Below are 22,924 nucleotides of genomic sequence, written 5' to 3' on the forward strand. Positions count from 1 at the left end.
CCCTCACGGTGCACTTTGATTATTAATTTACAGAATCACGTTGTTTCCAAGATTAATTATAATTAATATAACCAAATGTTTTTTAATTAATATTGATTAATGGAATTAATGTTCTTTCCAGATTATTGGATGTGATGCCACATCATCAAAGTGGAGTGAAACATTGGATATACTAGGTGGTTGTATGGCTGATATCATTTATATACGCCAAAATCATGCTTTTATAAGTAAGATGTAATTACAAAATTAATCGCAATGAATGAATTTAATGTTTTTTCAAGATTAATTGTGTTCTAGATTTCATGTGATGCTCCATAATTGCAGCAGCATGAGACGCTAGAGATAGGTGGTCGAATGGATAGGATCACTTGATCCATCAAACTCTTTTTATAGGAATATTGAAAAAAAATCTTTATCATTTGGATTTGTCCGTTTCAATTTACAAGTCTTGCGCCCTTGTAAGGCAAGAAGGAAGAAAGAAAATTAGCAAATAAAGGCGGTGTAAAAAACCACGCCCTTGATAATGGAGCATGGAATGGAAGGCTTTTCCGCCCGGCACCCGCTCCACGGTACCGAAAGTTGCCAGGGATTTCACTATTCTCCATTTTCTAAATCTCCCCCCACCCGAGACCCGCCATCTCTGACTCCTCTCCCCCCTCCCCTCTGAACAAGAACAAGAACAGCAAGAAGACGAAACCTCCCTTGCAGTGAATAATCTCATATTTACCTAGCTTGGCACAAGAGAGACTTTCTTCCAGGGATAAATAAGAGAGACTTCTGAGTCCTGACTTGGCATCTCCCCCCGTCTGAAGCCCCAGCAGGCGACTGCTCGTCTGCCGTTGCAAGCCACGATTCGGAGCCAGCGCCGCAGCGGGGCGGCGATCTTTTCTCTCCGTCACCGCCGATCAGGGAGAGAAGAGCGGCGGATCAAGGCAAGATTTGCAGGCGTCTTACAGCCCAGGTTTGCGCTAAGCCACTTCTCGAAATCGTTCTCCGTTAACCCCCTCCCCTCCTCAGTTCGCCTTCCGTTTCGGCCATGGATGAATACCTGAGAGCAAGCGAGCCTGAACATTCATAATTGCCGCACATTTTCTTCTTAACTTAAGCAATGCTTGCGTTTGCTTAGCCTCGACCGTGTATTTTAGCGACTCCATGCCATGCTCTATATGTGGAGTGGAACAGCGACAGCCATGCCTTGCCTGGTCCCTTTAGAGCTCTGTGGATGCTTGCACGGTTGGATTCAACTTTCCTCTTTCCCTTTTCACCTTCTTTTCTCTCCATCATTTCCTAAGAATTCACACGGTATGTTTGCTACGGAGTACTCATAGCGATGCCCCCATGGTCATTAGTTAAATCCAGCCGCCTCAAGCCGGAACAAATTCCCTGCGCAGGACAAAATCACATGGATGACACCGAACCCTCTTGCCTTCAGTTGCTTATTTCTATGCTTGATTCCATAGAGACTAGTTCATCCAAATTGAGTACCCTATTTCTACCAACAGAGAAATGGAAAGTACGTTGATGATGCAGAGGCTCGGAGGTGATCCTTTTTTTCTTTCTTTAATTAAAGAAAACGTTGCTTTTGTTACCTTAATAACAACTTAGGAAAGGAGGTTTAAAAGCAAGGTTCTGAAACTCGGATGCTTCTTGACGCTCCAGTGCGTTGCTGTCCATCCGTACAGCGAAGTGTCTAGTCGAGTTTCGACGTGCCAGGATTCACCGTGGTCCTTTAGACAGCAATTCAGCCCCATTTACTTGACTGCATCCCTACATTGTTCCACTGTACTACTTAGTATCTAAGTAGTGACAGTATATTCTTCACAGGGATCATTGAATTTTTGTAGGCCAGCCATCCATTTTCATTGGTCAGTTGCAATTAAGAAAGCTCACAGAAATGGCCAGTCGGCATCACTCTGATCCGGTCCTTCTGGTTGTGCTGCAGCGTGTCGACAATTTTTTTTACACTTTCCAGACTTTGTCAAGTCGTAACATGTAAGATGACACTTCGACGTGTCCAACGATGAGCCATCGCACCTGCAGATTTATAGCATACGACATGCTGTTCTGACGTTCCGAAGGCCTACTCCGCTACTGACCAAACAGTTCTACTATCTGGGCAGGGGCGGAGAGACATCCCAACGACGCGAGCCGCGGCGGCGAGATCGTGGAGGTCGCCGTAGGCAAGCCGGCCTCGCCGTCGGCCGCAATGCGGCTCATGGACTTCATCCCCATCTACATTCCCACGGTGGAGAAGGGGGCACTGAGCAGGGGCGCGTGCAAGAGGCGGTTCCTGGACTTCCTCCGCGCGCGCCCGTCCAAGGAGTGGTTCCTCTGGTCGACCTTCGTGGGACGCCTCCGCCGCAGGAGACAGGTCATGGCCCGGGAAGACGATTGGGACTCCGACGGTAACGCCGGTGGGTGCCGGCCGCGGAGGCGGAGGCGGTTCCGCGTGCCGTTCGTGCGGAAGATCAGGTGGGGCAAGCTGTGGACTCACGCGGTGAGCTGGTGCAGGCGGCCGGCCAACTTCGTGATGATCATCTGGCTGGCGTTCGTCGCGGCGGGGCTGCTGCTGCTGTTCCTGCTCATGACGGGGTTGCTCAACGACGCCATCCCGGAGGACGACCGGCGCAAGAAGTGGACGGAGGTGATCAACCAAATCCTCAACGCGCTCACTAGTGCAGAACCGGGTAATAGCACCGGTTCGTAAGGCCCTTTAGTACCGGTTCCATAACCGGCACTAAAGTGTGGGCACTAAAGGCCCCCCTCCTTTAGTACCGGTTCAGCACGAACCGGTGCTAAAGGAAAACCACGTGACACGAGCCAGCTCCAGGGGCCTGAAGCCCTTTAGTACCGGTTGGTAAGACCAACCGGTACTATAAGGTTTGGGGGTTTTAGTTTTATGATTTCTTTTTCATTTAATTTTGTGTTTCCATTTTAATTCTTTTTCGTTTGCTGGTATTTTACGATACTACACATTGTACACGTTATGCATATATATATATATATATATATATATATATATATATATATATATAATTTCTAGTAGAACCAATCATGCATATATATATCATCAATGTCTCACAAACCATCATATTAATTAATTCACACATACACACATGTATAGCTATATATAATTTCTCCTACATATGCATGTTGCCTTCGGAGCCAGTGACATTATAGCCTAATTGGTGCCTTCGGAGCACGATGACAATTGGAAGTGGTTTTCATGGGGGCGGTAGCGGGTAATAGTATTCTCCCTTCGGATTTATGACCTGGTCGAGCAAAAATCCCGCTATTTCCTCTTGAAGTGCTTCTACGCGCTTCGTTTCTATGAGCTTCGCCCGCACCTCTCTGAACTGTTAAGAAGGAGATCAATATGCATGTGTATTAGTTGTGTGACTAGATATTGATAATGGTGTAAAAATTGTGAATAGTGTTTTGACAAGCGTACCCATTTCTGTCTTTGAGATCTGCTCCTTTCGGACGCCATCATGCGAATGTTCTCGCAAACGCAGAATGCACACAGATGAGTCCCCTGCGCCTGCTTCAGGGCCTTTACGAGAATGGAATTTGATCAGATAATAATTAATCAAGCATGATAATTAAAGAGATGGCAGCTAGCTAGCTAGCTAGTACTACTTAATTACTTACCTTGGGTCTTCCCCATTTAAGCTTTTCTTTTCATTCGCCGTCCGTGACCCTGATGAACCTTGCCCAAGCCCTGCCCGCCGAAAAAGAAAATGAATAAAGGGGTTATTAAATAGTTCATATCATGAAATGACGAACTAAATAGGCCGAGATATATAGTTAATAATGATTGAAATTACCTGTTGACTATCCCAAACAAGATGTTATAGTCAGTTTTTTCTTTGAGTAGTGAGTCCAGTATTTCAACTGTTCCGGCGTCAACTTTAATGATACACAAGACCCAGTGATATCTGCATGCACACACGTTTGCATGTCTTAATTAAGCGGGCATATGTAAGCAAAAACATGTAGCTAGCTAGTAGGCAAAAACAGAGAATTTGTAGTACAAGACAGTGTGACTCACTGGAAGTTGTAAGGAAGTAGTATATCTTCATTGTATTTGAGGCGCTTCAAGAACTCTAGCATGCTGTCCTCTACGGCCTTTTGATGACGTTCATCTATTTTCCATGTGTATTCATTAACGGTGTTTGGGTCAATGAACCCAATGCCATAGCGTCCACCTTTTCTCATTTCATACATCTTCATCCTGCATATAATACCACAGAAAAGAATATAGTGAGGATAATTACAGGTAATGATGATCAAAGGATCACTACAGCTAGCTTGAGACTTAAATTACAGAAAGAAATCACTTACAGACAATAGCAACTGACGATAGATTTGTCGAGTGCGTCTTGATTGTATAACTGAAACAGTTCAGAATACTCAACGGACACAGCTTTCTCATGGTAGTAATGATCCTCCTTGACATTCACCATGAGGGACAATCGATCGGAAATCTTGGTAATGTTCATGTACCATTGATGCAATTCATACATTCTCGTTGGGAGGTTCTTGACCTTGTCTGGCTCGACCAAAGGTTGGCCCCGGACATATTTCCGTTTTATTTCATCCTCTCTAAGCACAGGCATGGGCTCGATCTCGAGGAGTTGTCCAACAGTGATTTTGAGAACTTCAGCCTGCATTATATGCTCCTCCGTTATTACCACATTGCCCACCTCAGGAACGTAAACTGTTTGCCCACAATAATATTGGGCGCGCGTACTGTCACGTGTTGTTGGCACAACAAGCGAGGGGATCGATTGCGCCGCCTGTTCTCCCAGCTGGGGAATGGTTTTCCCGCATTTTTTGACAGCTGCTTCTTGTTTGCTCGATCCCGAGCTCGCCTCCTTACGTACACGTGCTCGATTTAACTTCCTGATGTGGCGCTCATAGTCTGTGTCAACAGGCTTGGGAGCTGGTGGTTGAGCCATACGAATGAAGTGGTCAATCGTTTCCTCAGGCACTTTCTCCCTTGGCGGCGTTGGCGGTTTCGGTGCAAAATGGGCTTCCACCTCGGACTTCGATATGGCTGCGATTTCCTCCTCGGACCTGTCATAAGCCCTCTGCGGAAGAGGCGTGAGGCTTGGACCATATTTATATCGCTTGCCTCCGCCTGTACTTCCTGTACTACCTCGACTCGTACCGCTACGCACCATAGCTGCGGGGTGTCTCTTCTGTGATTGCTGAGGCGGCGGAGACGGCTGACGGGGCTGAGTTGGACGAGGAGGAGTGGCCGCCTGAAGCTGTGCCGGACTTGGAGGAGGAGTGGCCTGAGGTTGTGCCGGACTTGGAGGAGGAGTGGATGTCTGACGCTGTGGCGGACTTGGAGGAGGAGGAGTGGCCTGACACTTTGCCGGACTTGGTGGACTTGCAGGAGCGGGAGACTGCTGACTCGGTGGCGGACTTCGACGAGGAGTCGGCTGACGCGGTGTCGGTGGCCTTCGAATGATGATGCAATCCTTTTTCCATAGGATGATACGATGTTTGGCGTCTCCGAGAAAGCGCTCGTCGTCACCTCCAGGATAGTCAAGCTCTAGCTCCGAATATGGGTCCACCACCTCATCAACCAAGACACGAGCATAGCCCGCTGGAATCGGGTTGCAATGGAAGGTTGCCTCGGGGGGATTTGTAAAAGCAACGGCGTCCGCCACCTTCATGGATATGTTCTTCATTTTGACGTGTAGCTCGCAGCTAGTGTTCTCCGTGATGTCATCCACGGGGTATCTACCCAGCATTGCGTCGTCCGGGGCGGAACCCACGCTGCTTCTCGGCATGGATGGGGCGGTGCTATCCAATGCTGGATCATTCGCTAGCTGCTGCAGCTGCTGAGACCCCCTTTGCTGGGTAAGTGAGTCGATCTGCTCCTGCTGCCGCTGGAATTTGACTACCAATTCCGCTTGACTTGCTTCTAGGCCTTGAAGGCGTTCATAGTCCCGCTTCCTCTGCTCCTCCTCCATCTTCCTCTTCTTCTCCTCCGCAATCTTCTTTCTCGCACGGGTTCTGTAGTCGGTGTTCCAGTCTGAGAACCCCTCATACCACGGAATAGCGCCCTTGCCTCGTGTTCTTCCCGGGTGTTCAGGATTTCCCAGGGCACGCGTAAGCTCGTCGTTCTCTCTGTTGGGCTGGAACACCCCCGATCGTGCCTCTTCTATTGCAACAAGTATCGCATCGTCGGCTCCCTTCAGACTTGCCCTCGTCGAAACATTGCCTGTCTTCGGGTCCAACTCCCCCCCATGCGCATAGAACCAAGTCCTGACCCTGGGGGGCCAGCTCTTAGTAACCGGAGTGGCACCTGCATCCTCCATCTCTTTCTCAGACTTATCCCACTTAGGCATTGCCACCGCATAGCCACCTGGCCCCAGCTTATGGAACTTATCCTTTTTTTCGGCATTCTTCTTGTTTATTCTCGACCGTTCCTTAGCTAATTCCGAATCCTTGAATTTCACGAAATCGTCCCAATGAGCACGTTGGTTCTCTAGTGTTCCCTCGAATACTGGAGTCTTCCTTCCTCCCTTGACGTACTTGTCCCATTCACGATTCTTGTGGTTCTTGAATGCAACCGCCATCTTCCTAAGAGCAGCGTCCTTGACTTTCTGCACATCTGCTTCTGTGAAATGATCTGGTAGGGTGAAATGTTCCATGAGAGTATCCCAAAGCAGATCTTTTTGATTCTTGTCGACAAAAGTAACATCTGAACGTGGAGCAGCGTCCTCTTTGCCTTTTTGTCTTTTGTCTTTTGCTGGCTCTCTCCATTCTTGAAGGGAGATCGGGAGTTGGTCCTTCACAAGAACTCCGCACTGACGAATGAACTTGTCCGCAATCTTCTTAGGCGCTAATGGTTCGCCATTAGGTCTGACTGCCTCGATATTGTACTTTACGCCCTCCTTCAACTTTTTGTTCGGGCCTCGTTTCGTCCTTTTGCCTGAAGATTTGCTCGATCCGGATGGCTGAAAGAACAAAGATCGATTCGTTAATATATCTTCAAGTCATTTAAAACATGTGATGATCACCAGATACCTGCTTATATAAATATATATACCTCGCCGGTCTTTGTTGTTTCAGGATCAACATGTTCTTCGTCATCGTCATAATCGTAGTTCATGACTTCATCAATTCGGTCGTCGCGATCGAATATCATATCACCCTCTCCGGTGTTGTTTAGAAATTCGGAGCCGTCATAATCTTCTTCATTCTGATCATCATTTGGCCCGCGTATCATATCGAACATGGTCTGTTCTCCCTCTCTGTCGGTATTGTCTGCCATAGCTTTTATTTAACTAATTCAAAAGAAATATAAAACAATTTAGTATTCAAATTACATCGTCTCGAATAATAGATATAATCTCGAATACTTCGTCTAGAATAATAGATATAATCTCGAATACATCGTCTCGAATAATATATAATATTGAATAGTACATCACTGGCTAGCTAATTAAAGATCGAATACTACAGAAGAATCTAGGACACTCGCGGTTCCTGCGGCGCGGGCGGTGGACACCCAAAGAGAAGGAACCCTCACAGGATCATAGCTGAAGTGAGATCCCTGAAGATACTGCCAGGTATTGGAGAACCTGCCGCCCTCTAACGCAACCATATAGCGATGGACGTGCTCGTCCTCCTCCCTGACACGGCGACGTACCACCTCCGGCGGGGCCGGGTCCCTCCGCACCGAAACTGGCCCACGCGAACGCCACCAAACGAGATCAGGGTCGACGACGGGACCCGGGGCCGGGTTCCTCATCAAGCGGCGCGCCCCTCCAGGCAGCACCTCCCAGTGCCAGCCCGGCGAAGCCCAGTCCCGGACATGGGTCGGCTGGACGTCGTCGCGGACGGGTCGACGGCGAGGATGCGGGCCGGGCATCGTCGAGAACAAATACTAGCTATATGCCCGCAAAAAGTAACATTTTTTTAATGATTGGATTTTGATAACTAAAATTTCTAACATTTCTATATAACACTAATTATGCTAATCTAAATAATCTAAATAACACTAAAATTTCTAACATTTCTAACATTTCTATATAACACTAATTTCTAACATTTCTATATAACACTAATTTCTAACTGATTAAACACTAATTATATCCATCTAACATGCATTCATACATATATAATAGTGAAAAAATAATAATCTAAATAATCTAAACTAATTAAACATACAAAATACGTGTGTGTACTAATTAAACACTAATTATCTAAACTAATTAAATATACAAAATAATAATCTAAATAATCTAAACTAATTAAAGACTAATTATCTAAACTAATTAAACATGCTTGTGTGTGTGTGTACGGGCTCGGGGAGGGCTCACAGCGGGCGACGGCGACGGCGAGGCGACGGCGAGGCGAGGCGACGGCGAGGCGAGGCGACGGCCGGGCGGCGACGGCGGGGACGGCGCGACGGGGACGGGGACGGCGCGACGGGGACGGGCCCGGGGCGGCGACGGGGACGGGGGCGGCGACGAAGACGAGCGGCGATGGAGACGATCGAGGGCGGCAATGACGGCGATGGAGACGGAAACAGAGGAACGAACAGAGAGGGAAACTGAAATTTTCGTAGCCGTTGTATATATAGAAGGCACCTTTAGTACCGATTGGATCCAGCAACCGGTACTAAAGGCCTGTTTTGGCCAGGCCAAGCGGCGGGAAGCGACCCCCTTTAGTATCGGGTGGTGGCACAAACCGGTACTAAAGGCCCTCCCTTTAGTACCGGTTTGTGCCACGACCCGGTACTAAAGGGGGTGCGCTGGCGCAGGTGCGGTGCGGCAAGTTTAGTCCCACTTCGCTAGCCGAGGGGCGACCACACTGGTTTATAAACCCCCGTGCGGTCGCTCTCTCGAGCTCCTCTCCAAAGCAGGCTTACTGGGCCTACGTGTTCTTTGCAGCCCTGTGGGCCCACTTGGCCTTTGCGGGCCTGCATCCTGGCCCAACGACAGGTTGGGTTTCTAGTCGTATGCAGGCCGCTCTGGCCTAGTAGGCGGGCTTTATTTTATTTTATTTTTTGCTTTATTTATTTTTGTGTTGTTTTTTTGTGTATTTAGAGTTTCTTTGTGAACATTTTTGTTTTAGGTACAAAAAATTACAAACTTTCTGTTAGGGCTTTTTTTATTATTTTTTTGCTTTATTTATTTTTGTGTTTTTTTTGTGTATTTAGAGTTTCTTTGTGAACATTTTTGTTTTAGGTACAAAAAATTACAAACTTTCTGTTAGTGCCCGTAGTTTTCAAATTTGAATAGTTTAAATTTTGAATTATTTGAAATTAGTGTGAATCACTAGTTTGTGAATAACTTAACTTTAAAAATCAGTAAAGGCATGAAAGAATTTGTTTGCACATAAAATTTCTTCGCGTTTCAAATGCCAAAACACATAACTACCCTAACTATTACAGAGATTCCCCTCTCGGTGCGAAACACAGAAGAAAGTGATGATAGCTAGTGAAGCCGATCACATCCCAGATCTTTGGGTGTGAAACTTTTTCTTCGCGTGTGTCCCTTTGCGCCGTAACCATGGAAAATCTTCATCATTTAACGGGATGCTCGGGTCAATATTCACTGTGAATGGAGCAATTTCATCAAACTTTTCATAATCTTCTGACTTGTCTGTCTTGTCATCCACTCCCACGATGTTTCTCTTCCCAGAAAGAACTATGTGCCGCTTTGGCTCATCGTACGATGCATTCGCTTCCTTATCTTTTCTTTTTCTTGGCTTGGTAGACATGTCCTTCACATAGAAAACCTGTGCCACATCATTGGCTAGGACGAATGGTTCGTCTGCATACGCAAGATTGTTGAGATCCACTGTTGTCATTCCGTACTGCGGGTCTTCCGTTACCCCGCCTCGTGTCATATTGACCCATTTGCACCGAAACAAAGGGACCTTTAAACCACGTCGATAGTCAAGTTCCCATATGTCCTGTATATAACCATAATATGTTTCCTTTCCCGTCTTGGTTTCTGCATCAAAGCGGACACCACTGTTTTGGTTGGTGCTCTTCTTATCTTGGGCGATCGTGTAAAATGTATTACCATTTATCTCGTACCCTTTGAAAGTCATTATATTCGAAGATGGTAACTGGGACAGCAAGTACAGGTCATCTTCAATAGAGGTGTCATGCATGGTACGTGTCTGCAACCAGCTGGCGAAACTCCTGGTTTGTTCACGTGTAATCCAGTCATCAGACCGCTCCGGGTGTTTGGAGCGTAGCAAATTCTTGTGTTCATCCATATACGGAGCCACCAAGGCGGAATTCTGTAGAACTGTGTAGTGTGCTTCAGTGAGAGAATGTCCGTCCATACATATTATTTGTTCCCCTCCTAGCGTGCCTTTTCCATCCAGTCTGCCCTTATGCCGCGATTCAGGAACACCAATCGGCTTAAGGTCAGGAATAAAGTCAATACAAAACTCAATGACCTCCTCATTTTGATGGCCCTTGGAGATGCTTCCTTCTGGCCTAGCACGGTTATGAACATATTTCTTTAAGACTCCCATGAACCTCTCAAAGGGTAACATATTGTGTAGAAATACAGGACCCAAAACGTTAATCTCTTGGCACAGGTGAACTAGGACGTGTGTCATGATGTTGAAGAAGGATGGTGGGAACACCAACTCGAAACTGACAAGACATTGCACCAAATCATTCTGTAACCTTGGTATGATTTCTGGATCGATTACCTTCTGAGAGATTGCATTGAGAAATGCACATAGCTTCACAATGGCTAATCGAACGTTTTCCGGTAGAAGCCCCCTCAATGCAACCGGAAGCAGTTGCGTCATAATCACGTGGCAGTCATGAGACTTTAGGTTCTGGAACTTTTTCTCTGCCATGTTTATTATTCCCTTTATATTCGACGAGAAGCCAGACGGTACCTTAATACTGAGCAGGCATTCAAAGAAGATTTCCTTCTCTTCTTTGGTAAGAGCGTAGCTTGCATGACCCTGATGTATGCCGTCTTCTCCGTGCATACGTTGCTGGTCCTCCCGTGCCTCAGGTGTATCTTTTGTCTTCCCATACACGCCCAAGAAGCCAAGCAGGGTCACGTAAAGATTCTTCGTCACGTGCATCACGTCGATTGCGGAGCGGACCTCTAGGTCTTTTCAATATGGCAGGTCCCAAAATATAGATTTCTTCTTCCACATGGGTGCGCGCCCGTCAGCGTCCTTTGGAACAGGTTGTCCGCCAGGACCCTTTCCAAATATCACCTTCAAATCCTTGACCATATCATGTACATCAGCACCAGTACGGTGGCGAGGCTTCGTCCGGTGATCCGCCTCACCTTTAAAATGCTTGACTTTCTTTCTTACGGGATGCCTGCTCGGAAGAAATCGATGATGTCCCAGGTACACATTCTTCTTAAAACTATTCAAATATATACTGTCGGTATCATCCAAACAGTGCGTGCATCCGTGGTATCCCTTATTTGTCTGTCCTGAAAGGTTACTGAGAGCAGGCCAATCATTGATGGTCACGAACAGCAATGCCTTTAGGTCAAATTCTTCCTGTTTGTGCTCATCCCATGCACGTACACCTGTTCCATTCCACAGTTGTAAGAGTTCTTCAACTAATGGCCTTAGGTACACATCAATGTCGTTGCCGGGTTGTTTAGGGCCTTGGATGAGCACTGGCATCATAATGAACTTCCGCTTCATGCACAACCAAGGAGGAAGGTTATACAAACATAGAGTCACAGGCCAGGTGCTATGGTTGCTGCTCTGCTCCCCAAAAGGATTAATGCCATCTGCGCTTAGACCAAACCATACGCTCCTTGCGTCATCTGCAAACTCCTTCTCGTACTTTCTTTCAATTTTTCTCCACTGCGACCCGTCAGCGGGTACTCTCAACTTTCCGTCTTTCTTACGGTCTTCTCTGTGCCATCGCATCGCCTTGGCATGCTCTTTGTTTTGGAACAAACGTTTCAACCGTGGTATTATAGGAGAATACCACATCACCTTGGCAGGAATCTTCTTCCTGGGGCGCTCGCCCTCGACATCACCATGCTCATCGCGGCTGATCTTATAGCGCAATGCACCACATACCGGGCAAGCGTTCAAATCCTCGTACTCACCGCGGTAGAGGATGCAATCATTAGGGCATGCATGTATCTTCTGCACCTCTAACCCTAGAGGGCAGACAGCCTTCTTTGCTTCGTACGTACTCTCGGGCAATTCGTTGTCCTTTGGAAGCATATCCTTTATCATTACCAGCAACTTTCCAAATCCCTTGTCAGATACACCATTCTCTGCCTTCCATTGCAGCAATTCCAGTGTGGTGCCCAGCTTTTTCTTGTCACCTACGCAATTCGGGTACAACAATTTTTTGTGATCCTCTAACATGCGCTGCAACTTCTTCTTCTCCAAATCACTTGCGCAGTTTCTCTTTGCATCGGCAATGGACCGACCTAGATCATCAACGGGCTCATCTGATGCCTCTTCTTCAGCTTCTTCCCGCATTGCCGGCTCAGCTTCTTCCCGCATTACCGGCTCAGCTTCTTCCCCATTGTTGTATCATCGTATTCAGGGAACCCATGGCCAGGATAGCTGTCGTCGTCCTCTTCTTCTTCATTGTCTTCCATCATAACCCCTCTTTCTTCGTGCTTGGTCCAAACATTATAGTGGGGCATGAAAACGGACTCAAACAGGTGGACGTGAATGGTTCTTGACATAGAGTAATTGCGACCATTCTTACAGCCAGCACATGGACAAGGCATAAAACCATCCGCCCGCTTGTTTGCCTCAGCCGCAAGCAGAAAAGTATGCACGCCCTCAACGAACTGGGGAGAGCATCGGTCATCGTACATCCATTGCCGGCTCATCTTCATTACACAACAACGAATAGACCAAATTAATACAAGTTCATACATAAAGTTCATACAACACTTAAATGCAACAAACAAATAACTCTCTAGCTAAAGCATTTAAATGCAACAACAAATGCGATCAAGATCGCAACTAAGATAACAATTGATCCAACAGCATAATGATACCAAGCCTCACTATCGATGACATATTTTCTAATCTTTCTAATTTTCAAGCGCATTTTCTCCTTCTTGATCTTGTGATCATCGATGACATCGGCAACATGCAACTCCAATTCCATCTTCTTCCCCTCAATTCTTTTCAATTTTTCTTTCAAGTACTCGTTTTCTCTTTCAACTAAATTTAACCTCTCGACAATAGGGTCGGTTGGAATTTCCGGTTCACATACCTCCTAGATAAAAATATCTATGTCAACTTGATGGGCATAATTTGTCATAAACACAAAATGCAACAAATAGTTTTAAAAGAGAATATACCACATCCGAATCATAACAAGGACGAGGGCCGACGGGGACGGATATCAAAACCATGGCACTATGTATAACAAAGAACGTACGGGTAAGATAATTATTATACGAGTAACTATATATCCAAATCACACAAACATCAATTTTTTATATAAAATTTCATGAACAAGAGGCTCACCACAAGGTGGTGCCGGCGACGGGACGGTGCGGGCGATCAACGGTGGTTACGACGGAGATTTAGAAGGCACTAAGTAAACCACACCTACATATGCAAACTAAGTGTTATTTTAACCTCAAATTGCATATAAATCAAATACTAGCACATATATATATTTCCTCCCAAATTACTAAACTCACAAATTAATAACTATATAAAGCATTGCAAGAGCTAATCTAGCAATGAGAGATGAAAGGACAAAGTTGCTAACCTTTGTGATCATTTGAATGGATGGGGGCCTTCAAATCTTGACAAATTTTGGGCAAAATGTGTGATGAGTTTGAGAGGAAGAGGAGAAGAACAGAGAGGAGAGGGGAAAGGGGAAGAACAAAGCGAGCTCGGGTGGACGAAGGGTTTATGTATGACGACCTTTAGTACCAGTTCGTGCCAAAAACCGATACTAAAGGTGCTGGAGGGGGCCAGACTGACAACATCCTGCCACCACTCTCATTAGTACCGGTTCGTGGCACGAACCGGTGCTGAAGGTTAGCCACGAACCGATACTAATGAGAGCGGCCCGGCTAGCCATTAGAACCGACACTAATGTATACATTTGTACCGGCTCAAATACAAACCGGCACTAATGTGCTTCATGTTTGACCCTTTTTCTACTAGTGGCTCTTCACCATCATGTGCCTGTACCAGCACCCCAGGATCTTCCACCACCTCGTGCTGCTCCTCCGGTGGCGCCCCGACGGCGACCGCGATGCCATCAGGAAGGTGTACTGCAAGGAGGGAGCCCCGGTGCCGCCGCGCGACCGCGCCCACATGCTGGTCGTGGTGGCGCTGCTGCACATCACCTGCCTGGCCCAGTACTTCTGCTGCGCTCTGTTCTGGAGCTACTCGCGCACCGACCGGCCGAACTGGGCTCTCAACATCGGCTACGGCTTCGGCACGGGGCTCCCCGTCATCGCCGCCCTCTACTTGGCCTACAGCCCGCTGGGCCGGAAGCAGGCACGCGATCCCGACGCGGAGCCGTCGTCGTCGGGCGAGGAGGCGAACGGTCACGGCGGGGCGCCGGAGAACGACGGCCGCGACGTGGAGATCAGGATATACAACCGGTCCGTGGTGGTGAGTAGGCCGGAGTGGAGCGGCGGGCTGTGCGACTGCTGCGACGACGGGACGGTGTGCGCGCTGTCGGCGACCTGCACCTTCTGCGTCTTCGGGTGGAACATGGAGCGCCTCGGGTTCGGCAACATGTACGTGCACGCCTTCACCTTCATCCTGCTCTCCGTCGCGCCCCTCCTCATCTTCAGCGTCACGGCGCTCAACGTCTACGACGACGACATCCGCGACACCGTCGTGGCCGTGGGCGTGCTCCTCTGCTTCTGCGGCTTCCTCTACGGCGGCTACTGGCGGACGCAGATGCGGAAGCGGTACAAGCTGTCGGCCGGCGGCGGCGGGCGGCGGGCCGCGGTGGGCGACTGCGCCAAGTGGCTCTTCTGCTGGAGCTGCGCGCTCGCGCAGGAGGTGCGGACGGCTAACTTCTACGACTTGGACGACGATCGGTTCGTCGGCCACGGGGCGCGCAACGAGGAGGGCCGCGCCGTGCTGGTGCCGCTGCCGCGGGAGGCGTCCATGACGCACTCCCGGAGCCTGTCGTGCCCGCCCAAGATTGACGCCATGGCAGCACTGGGCGGCGCCGGCACGAGCACACTGGATGAGCAGATGGTCGACATCGCGATGGGGAGGTCGGCCACGTACAACGGCAATGGCGATGCCATGAGGCCGCCTTTGCCGCCGCTGATACAAATGGACAGGGAAGTGTAGTTGCGATGTGGATGTGTTGTAGCGCAGATGAGCTCTCCGTGTGCTGTTGCTCCATGATCTCATGCTATATGCGCGTTTGGCTGCGCCCAACTTAAAACAGAACACCATAAACGCAATCGAAAAAAGGCCAATACTATACATAAAGATTTCCTTATGGGAACATACAGTTTTATTAGTACATTATTCAGTACATAAGCAGATGGATAATTCTTTGGGAGCGCCTATGGCTCAGGTGCCTGCAAATTTTATCACTTCCTCTGAACCGTTGCATTTACATCGAAAGTACCGCACGGGAAGTTTCAGTGATTTGCAACGCATATTCTATTTGGCGCTTCAGGCACCTGTGCATTTTGCAAACGGGCGCCTGAAGCCCTCCAAGCTACGCGTGGAGAGTCGAACCAGGGATCTCTTGTCCCCGATAAACATCAGTAACCACCCAACCATGATGCCGTGTTGTGATAACTTCTCCCTTTTCTTCTTTTTCTTATTTTTTCCTTTTCTTTTTCTTTTTTACTTAAATATCGTGAACTTTTTCCAAAAATCGGTGATTATATTTACAAAATGATGAACTTTTCAAGTTTGTGAACTTTTTACAGAATTTGATGAACTTTTTTTCTAAATCAATGAATTCTATAGAAAGTTCTGCAAAATCAATAAACTTTTTCCAAATTCGATGAACTATTTTTCAAAATTGATAAAAAAAATCAACATTGATGATATTTTTTCAAATTCAATGATCTTTTAGAAAATTGATGAACTTTTTCAAATTCAATATAAAAAATTCCAGTTCAAGAAGGTTTTCTAAAAGTCCATGATTTTTTTTAATTCATGAACTTTTTTGTTTTTTGTGATTTTTTCCTTTTTTATCAAATGTGAATGTGTACATGGGCGAGCCCACCAGCGCCGGCGCGTGGACGCCAGGGAGCTTCCCTGGCGACTCAACCGCCGAATGCGACCTCCCGATTTGCATACCAGGATGATCAAAGCCCAAAGCCCGACGAGGAAAAGGTGATATATGTTTACGCCTAATCGGTAGAAGGCCAGCAGATAACTGGATGGCAGGTGTTACGTAGAAGTAGTACTCCTTGAGAAGAGAGACGTACTAGTAGTGCTAGACGGGACCTCCTATTCGGCGTTCGGTGCTACGGAAGGGAACCGGCGCCTGCAGGCAGCGCATAGTGGGCCGGCCCACGGACGAAGAGAGCAGTCAACTGTCTATCGAAAAAAGAACGCAAAAATTTGCAGGAGCAACGACTCAAACTCAAACCGCAAGGTTGCAGGTTTGTTCGGCTAACCACCACATCATAGGAAGACTACTGATTGAGAACAAATGCGAAACCTTTAAAAACATAAATGCCGCGCTATTTATTACCTAATACCACTTAGATGTTTGGACTATTCTTTTTTTCGAAAAATCAATTTTTTAATGAAAAAGGTTCATCAATTCTGAAAAAAATTGAAATAAAAGTTCACTGATTATAAAAAAAGTTCATTGATTTTGAATAAAGTTCATCAAATTCGAAAAAAGTTCATCAATTTTCAAAAGAAGTTCATCGATTTTGAAAAAAAGTTCACCAATTTTGAAAAAAGTTCATCAAATTTAAAAAAGTTCATAAAAAATGAAGAAAGTTGATCGGCTTTGGAAAAAAGTCTTCAAATTCGAAAAAAGTTCATCAAAGTTGAAAAAAAATCATCCATAATGAAAAAAGTTCACAAATTTAAAAAAGAGTTCATCGATTTTTTTTAAAATGCAAAAATTGAGAAAAGTTCAAGGATTTGAAAAAAAAGACAACAAAAAAGAAACAGAGCAAAAGATAAGAAAAAAAAAGAAAAAACAGCAAAACAGCTATCTGGAGAAAAGAATAGAAAGAGAAAAATGGGTAAGTTGGCATGATTTGTGCGTTGTCCCGAGTGGTTGAAGCGGTGCTACCTTACGGTCTAGGTCTCACGTTCGACTCCTCCGATGCCCTATAACGGGCGCCTGCAGCGCCAAAAAGGGTTTGCCGTGCTAGACAGTAGTACTACTAGGTATTAGTACGTACTCCCTCTGTAAACTAATATAAGAGCGTTTAGATTACTATATCTAATCTAGTGGTAAAACTAGTTACAATACATGCAAAGCACTTTGTACAATTATCAGCACTTGTACAACTAGTTGCTTCGACAGGTATATTTGCTTCACACACATACATCATAACTAAAAATAATCATTGTTGAGGAAATCGTTAACTGGTAGCTGCTCGGTTGGCTTGTGAGTAGGGGATTAATAGGCTAATCGACAAGTTAATCGGCCATTTAATCAATTAATCAGACGATTTATTGGTTTATCGGCTACTCGGTGACCCTACGAGTAGGGGTTAATCGGCAAGTTAACTGGTTAATCGGACGAATTCTTGAACAGGGAAAATAATAATAGAGGGGAAGGAGGGGGGGGGGGCGATATTTAGCAACCATCATGCTAAATCTTTTAATTAGAATCGCAATATTTTAATTAGAATCACACAATAAATTGCATCTGTCATATAAAAATTCTTTCACATTTTACACCATTCGCTTTGAGATGTGGATTTGTGATCAACCCGACAAGTTGGTTAAACAAAATTGTTGTAGACCAAAATACTACATGCAAATTAAAGTACCATGTAGTCGGTTAAATAACAAAGCTAATAATTCAAATTCACATTATTGAACTGAACAATCTACAAATGGACAAGAACAAAAAAAAGGACGACTTTCTATTAGGCGTCTTATTTTTTGACTTTCAGTCAAATTCATCCGGAACATTAGATTAAAAATTAAAGGTCATTATTCATCTTGTTCTTCCATTCATATTTTGATCCTTGAAAATTAAAACAAAACAAAAATATAAAGTTTTCTAAGGATGAACAAATTGGGTTTGCCGTGCTAGACAGTAGTACTAGGTATTAGTACGTATTATCTAATCTAGTGGTAAAACTAGTTACTATACATGCAAAGCACTTTGTACAATTATCAGCACTTGTACAACTAGTTGCTTCGACAGGTATATTTGCTTCACACACATACATCATAACTAAAAATAATAATAGAGGGGAAGGAGGGGGGGGGGGGATTAAGAACCCAATTCTATTATATAATATTTAGCAACCATCATGCTAAATCTTTTAATTAGAATCACAATATTTTAATTAGAATCACACAATAAATTGCATCTGTCATATAAAAATTCTTTAACATTTTACACCATTCGCTTTGAGATGTGGATTTGTGATCAACCCGACAAGTTGGTTAAACAAAATTGTTGTAGACCAAAATACTACATGCAAATTAAAGTACCATGTAGTCGGTTAAATAACAAAACTAATAATTCGAATTCACATTATTGAACTGAGCAATCTACAAATGGACAAGAACAAAAAAAAGGACGACTTTCTATTAGGCGTCTTATTTTTTGACTTTCAGTCAAATTCATCCGAAACATTAGATTGAAAATTAAAGGTCATTATTCATCTTGTTCTTCCATTCATATTTTGATCCTTGAAAATTAAAACAAAACAAAAATATAAAGTTTTCTAAGGATGAACAAATTACTGGCATTGGTATTAACCTTAAATAAAACTAAAAACTAAAAAATAAAATAAAATAAGCAATGATAGGTTGCACTCTAGTATATTTATGTGCACACTATATACTACTCCCTCCGTTCCAAAATAGATGACTCAACTTTGTACTAACTTTAGTACAAAGTTGGGTCCTCTATTTTGGAACAGAGGGAGTACTTGTGTGTATACCCACACAAACAAAATCATTTTTTTGAAATTTTCTAAGATAAAATGAATTACTAGCATTGGTATTACCCTTAAAGAAGAAGAAAAAACTTAAAACAAATAATGAAAAAAATTGCACACAATTTACACAAAAAATGCACTTACTAAAATCTGCAAGAGTAAACATATAATAGTGAAACAAAATCCTTCCAATAAAATTTACACACGTATTGTATAGTACTTGCATGCATGCACTTACACAAACATAAATATCAAAATATACACATAAAGGAAAATAAAGACCCACTAAAAAGGAAAAAACATAGAGGCAAACACGCATAATTTTTTTTGAAATTTTGACTGAACAAATTATATTTCCAGGCTCGTATCAAATAGAATAACTTAAAAAAATAAGGTTCCACAATTAAGCTAATTCAAATTATTTTGACCGAACAAATTATTTTTCCAGGTTACGCTAATTCAAATGTGACATAACCATCATGTGGCGGAAGGTGTGATCCACGACACTGGTGGCTAGAAGCTGCAGTACCCTTGCGGTCATATGCCCCGAGAGCTTCTTCAATGTGAAGCCTTTACGGTCATATGCCCCGAGAGCTTTAACATCTAAGTCATGGCGGTCGCTATGTGAACTTGACTCGCCGTCTGAAGTAGACACGTCTAGTCCTGATATCTGGGCGGGCCCTAGACGACATTGGACCTTATGTGAAAAATCAAAAAGTAGGAAGCATGGCTAACTCGAAATCGATGATTTGATGCTACCATGCACTAGAAACATATAAATTTGATTTGATAAGTCTACATGCTTGCTGGGCAAAATTTGGGTGCAAAAATTTAATTTTCTCGAAGTATTGTTGTGTGGCAGCAATACATGTCTACATTAGAAGTATGGTAAAAATCAGTACATATGAACCTGCCTGGAAGCATGGAAACAAATTGAAATTCGGTCCGGACATAGGGAGCATGAATGCTCTGAAGAAAAATATATTTTGCTATCACTATATAAGTAGGAAGTGTTGGAAGCACATAAATTTGAAGATGCACAATAACATGCTTGCCACTAATATTCGGGTGCAGAAAATTATTATCTTGAAACGTATCTCATCTATCCTGATTGGAGGTTTTGTAATCTTAGATCAACTTAAATTCTACAAGTACATGAAATCAAAACAAATTAACATAGATCTCACCCCTAGTGTGCCTCCAACCACTGAAATTCTACAAAATACGTGATGGCGGAGCATAATCTGGGCAAGATGGCTACCTGGGGTAGGGGAGAAAAAGATGAACATTGAAGAACGACGGGTATGTGGGCTCATTGGCGACACGATGGAGAACAATATGCATAGTTGTGGGGGGGGGCATCCAGAAGTAAGACGAGGCATGGATCCAACCTGTACGCCTCTAGCGGAGAGTATATGGGCGGCGGGTGTATGCTTACCATGATAGAGGAGGGTCGAAGGTAGCAGAGATAAACAGTGCATGTGATTGATTCGGGAGAAAGGTACAGGGCGAGGGATTAGGGGAGGTGCCCGCGTGAAAACGGGAGAGGGTGTTAAAAGAGGATTTTATTTTTGTCTCTTGTCCATGAGATGAAACATGAATCAAAGGATTACGTGTGGTCTGATGAGGGCCTGACATTAGACTACATATAGGAAGCGTTTCCCATAAATAAAACTTGATTTTAGCCACTAGTAAGAGCAAGTATAATAGGGTGACGTGGGTTGGCTACAAGAGATGACACATTAGATTTTGGATTCGCTACAAATCCAATGATAGGATTTTGGAGCAAGTATAATAGGATGACTTGGACGGGCTACAAGAGAATGGCAGATTTTTTAGCATGGCAAATCGAATAATTTTTATGATAAATTAAGTTGTCGTGGGGATGGCAATTTTGTTTGACAAGCATTGTTAAATCCTTGCAATGTTCAGTTTTTTTGCCGAGATTTATCATGCTTGCTAAAGGGAACTGCCATCCTCGTGAGGTGTCAGATTTTTTTCCTAGTTGAAGGAGTGAGAAGAGGGAAGAGGAGAAACGGGTTATAGACTTGTAGTCGGCTTCAACATCCTCTCTAAGAGAGAACAGTGGGTTACATATTCATGACATACACTCTCTGTTATAACAACGCTTTGTAAAATGTGTTGGGAAGCATAGAACTCTTCGTCTGGGCCGCATTGCATTATATCGAGAGTATGTCGTGGCTTACAAGGCAGAGGGGGTCTATGGAGAGAAGAGGATATCGACCCCATCGGTTATAGAGGGAATAACATACGAATGGATAGAGATAGTGTAACGCCCCGGATTCGATGCGCCAGGTGTCTACTTGTTATTCGTCGTTGTTGCCATGTCATTTGCTTGCGTGTTGCATTTTTCCATATCATCATGTGCATTGCATTGCATACGTGTTCGTCTCATGCATCCGAGCCTTTTACCCGTTGTCCGTTTTGCAATCCGGCCCTCCTATGTCCTCCGGCGTTCCCCTTTTTGTCTCTCGTTGTGAGCGGGTGTTAAACGTTCTCGGAATGGACCGAGTCTTGCCAAGCGGCCTTGGTACACCACCAGTAGACCGCCTGTCAAGTTTCGTGCCATTTGGAGGTCGTTTGATACTCCAACGGTTAACCGCGTAGCCCGAACCCTCCTTCTCTTTGCAGCCCAACACCCCTTCTAAAGTGTCCCAAAACCCATCTAACTCCCCTCCATGCTCTCGGTCGTTCGATCACGACCGCGTGGCCGAAAACCGCTCCTCATTTCGACTCTCCTAACTCCTTCTACCTATAAAAAGGCATCCCCCGTCCAAATTCGCATACGAAACCCTAAATCTTCCCTCCGCGCCGCGTCGGACATGTCCGCTCCTTTGCCGGACACGTCCGCCCCCTCCCCCTCGGCCAATCCGGCGCGGACACGTCAGCTCCCCGCCTCCTCTCTCTCCTCCCCGCCGCCGCGGCCCGTGAGGCCCATGGCCGGCCCACCCACGCCCGCGCTGGGCCCGAGCCGTGCCGAGTCACGCCGTCGCGCGCCGCCGATCCCCCGATCCGCCGCTCCGCGCCGCCGACCCGCGCCGCTGTCCGGCCCGGCCGCCGCTGTCGCGCGCCCGCAGGGCTCCCTCCACCGCCCTGCCGGACTTCGCGTGCGCCGCATCTCCGTCGCCCGCCGCCGAGTGCCGCGCCTCCCTCTGGCCTCCCTCGCCGGATCCGGCCACCGGCGCCGCCCCGGCCTCCTCCGCTCCCTCCGACCGCCTCCTTCCTTGACTCCGGCGATGAGCTCCGGCCGCCCTCAGGGTCCGTGCCCCGGATCTGGATCCGAAATCCCGAAGGTTGACTTCCCCCCCTCCGTTTTTCACTAAGTCCCCGAATCCCTGACATAATCATGCCATGTTCAACGCATCATATCTCTGCATTCGTAGCTCCGTTTTGTGCGTGTAATATGTCAGATTGTTCGTCTCAATGAGTACTTCATTTCATTCCATTGCATCATGTTCATTTGAGCTCATCTTGATGCCTGAATCATCGTTGCAAGAGTGCTTCATAATGTTGTCTGCTGTCTGTTAACAGAACTTGCTCATTTGTCATTTTTGCCATGATTGATGTGTGCATCCTATGAGGTTGATGTCTACATGTGTTTTGATCTATGCCATGTCTTATTTACAGAGGTGCTTACCATGTATTTTTGTGATCAATGTGGTGACTAGCACAAGCATGCAAACTAGGCTTCGTGATATTGCTGATTTTAGTCCCTGTTCTGCTGTTATTTTGATGCCATGTAAACTTGATGCTACAGAGAGATCCATGCATATTTTGAGATACTTCAATAAGGATGTTTTGAACATATTGTTATTGTCTGTCCATTCATTCCCTTG

General features: G+C 45.5%; 1 protein-coding gene across 1 annotated transcript; it reads left to right on the plus strand.

The window, feature by feature from the left end:
• Positions 1-1,506: 1,506 nt before the first annotated feature.
• LOC123090142 (uncharacterized) lies at positions 1,507-15,531 on the plus strand. Its single transcript, XM_044511574.1, has 3 exons — positions 1,507-1,513; positions 2,121-2,665; positions 14,146-15,531. The coding sequence occupies exons 1-3, from the start codon at positions 1,507-1,509 to the stop codon at positions 15,298-15,300; spliced, it is 1,707 nt and encodes a 568-aa protein (XP_044367509.1). The 3' UTR covers positions 15,301-15,531.
• Positions 15,532-22,924: the final 7,393 nt, after the last annotated feature.

This window comes from Triticum aestivum, chromosome 4B, assembly GCF_018294505.1.
Source record: "Triticum aestivum cultivar Chinese Spring chromosome 4B, IWGSC CS RefSeq v2.1, whole genome shotgun sequence".
Classification (NCBI taxonomy): domain Eukaryota; kingdom Viridiplantae; phylum Streptophyta; class Magnoliopsida; order Poales; family Poaceae; genus Triticum; species Triticum aestivum.

Bases quoted from the DNA above. Each gene is read 5' to 3' on its own strand.
- LOC123090142 (XM_044511574.1), top strand. The intron at 2,666-14,145 runs GCGCTCACTAGT...TTTTTCTACTAG, and splicing joins TGATCAACCAAATCCTCAAC to TGGCTCTTCACCATCATGTG.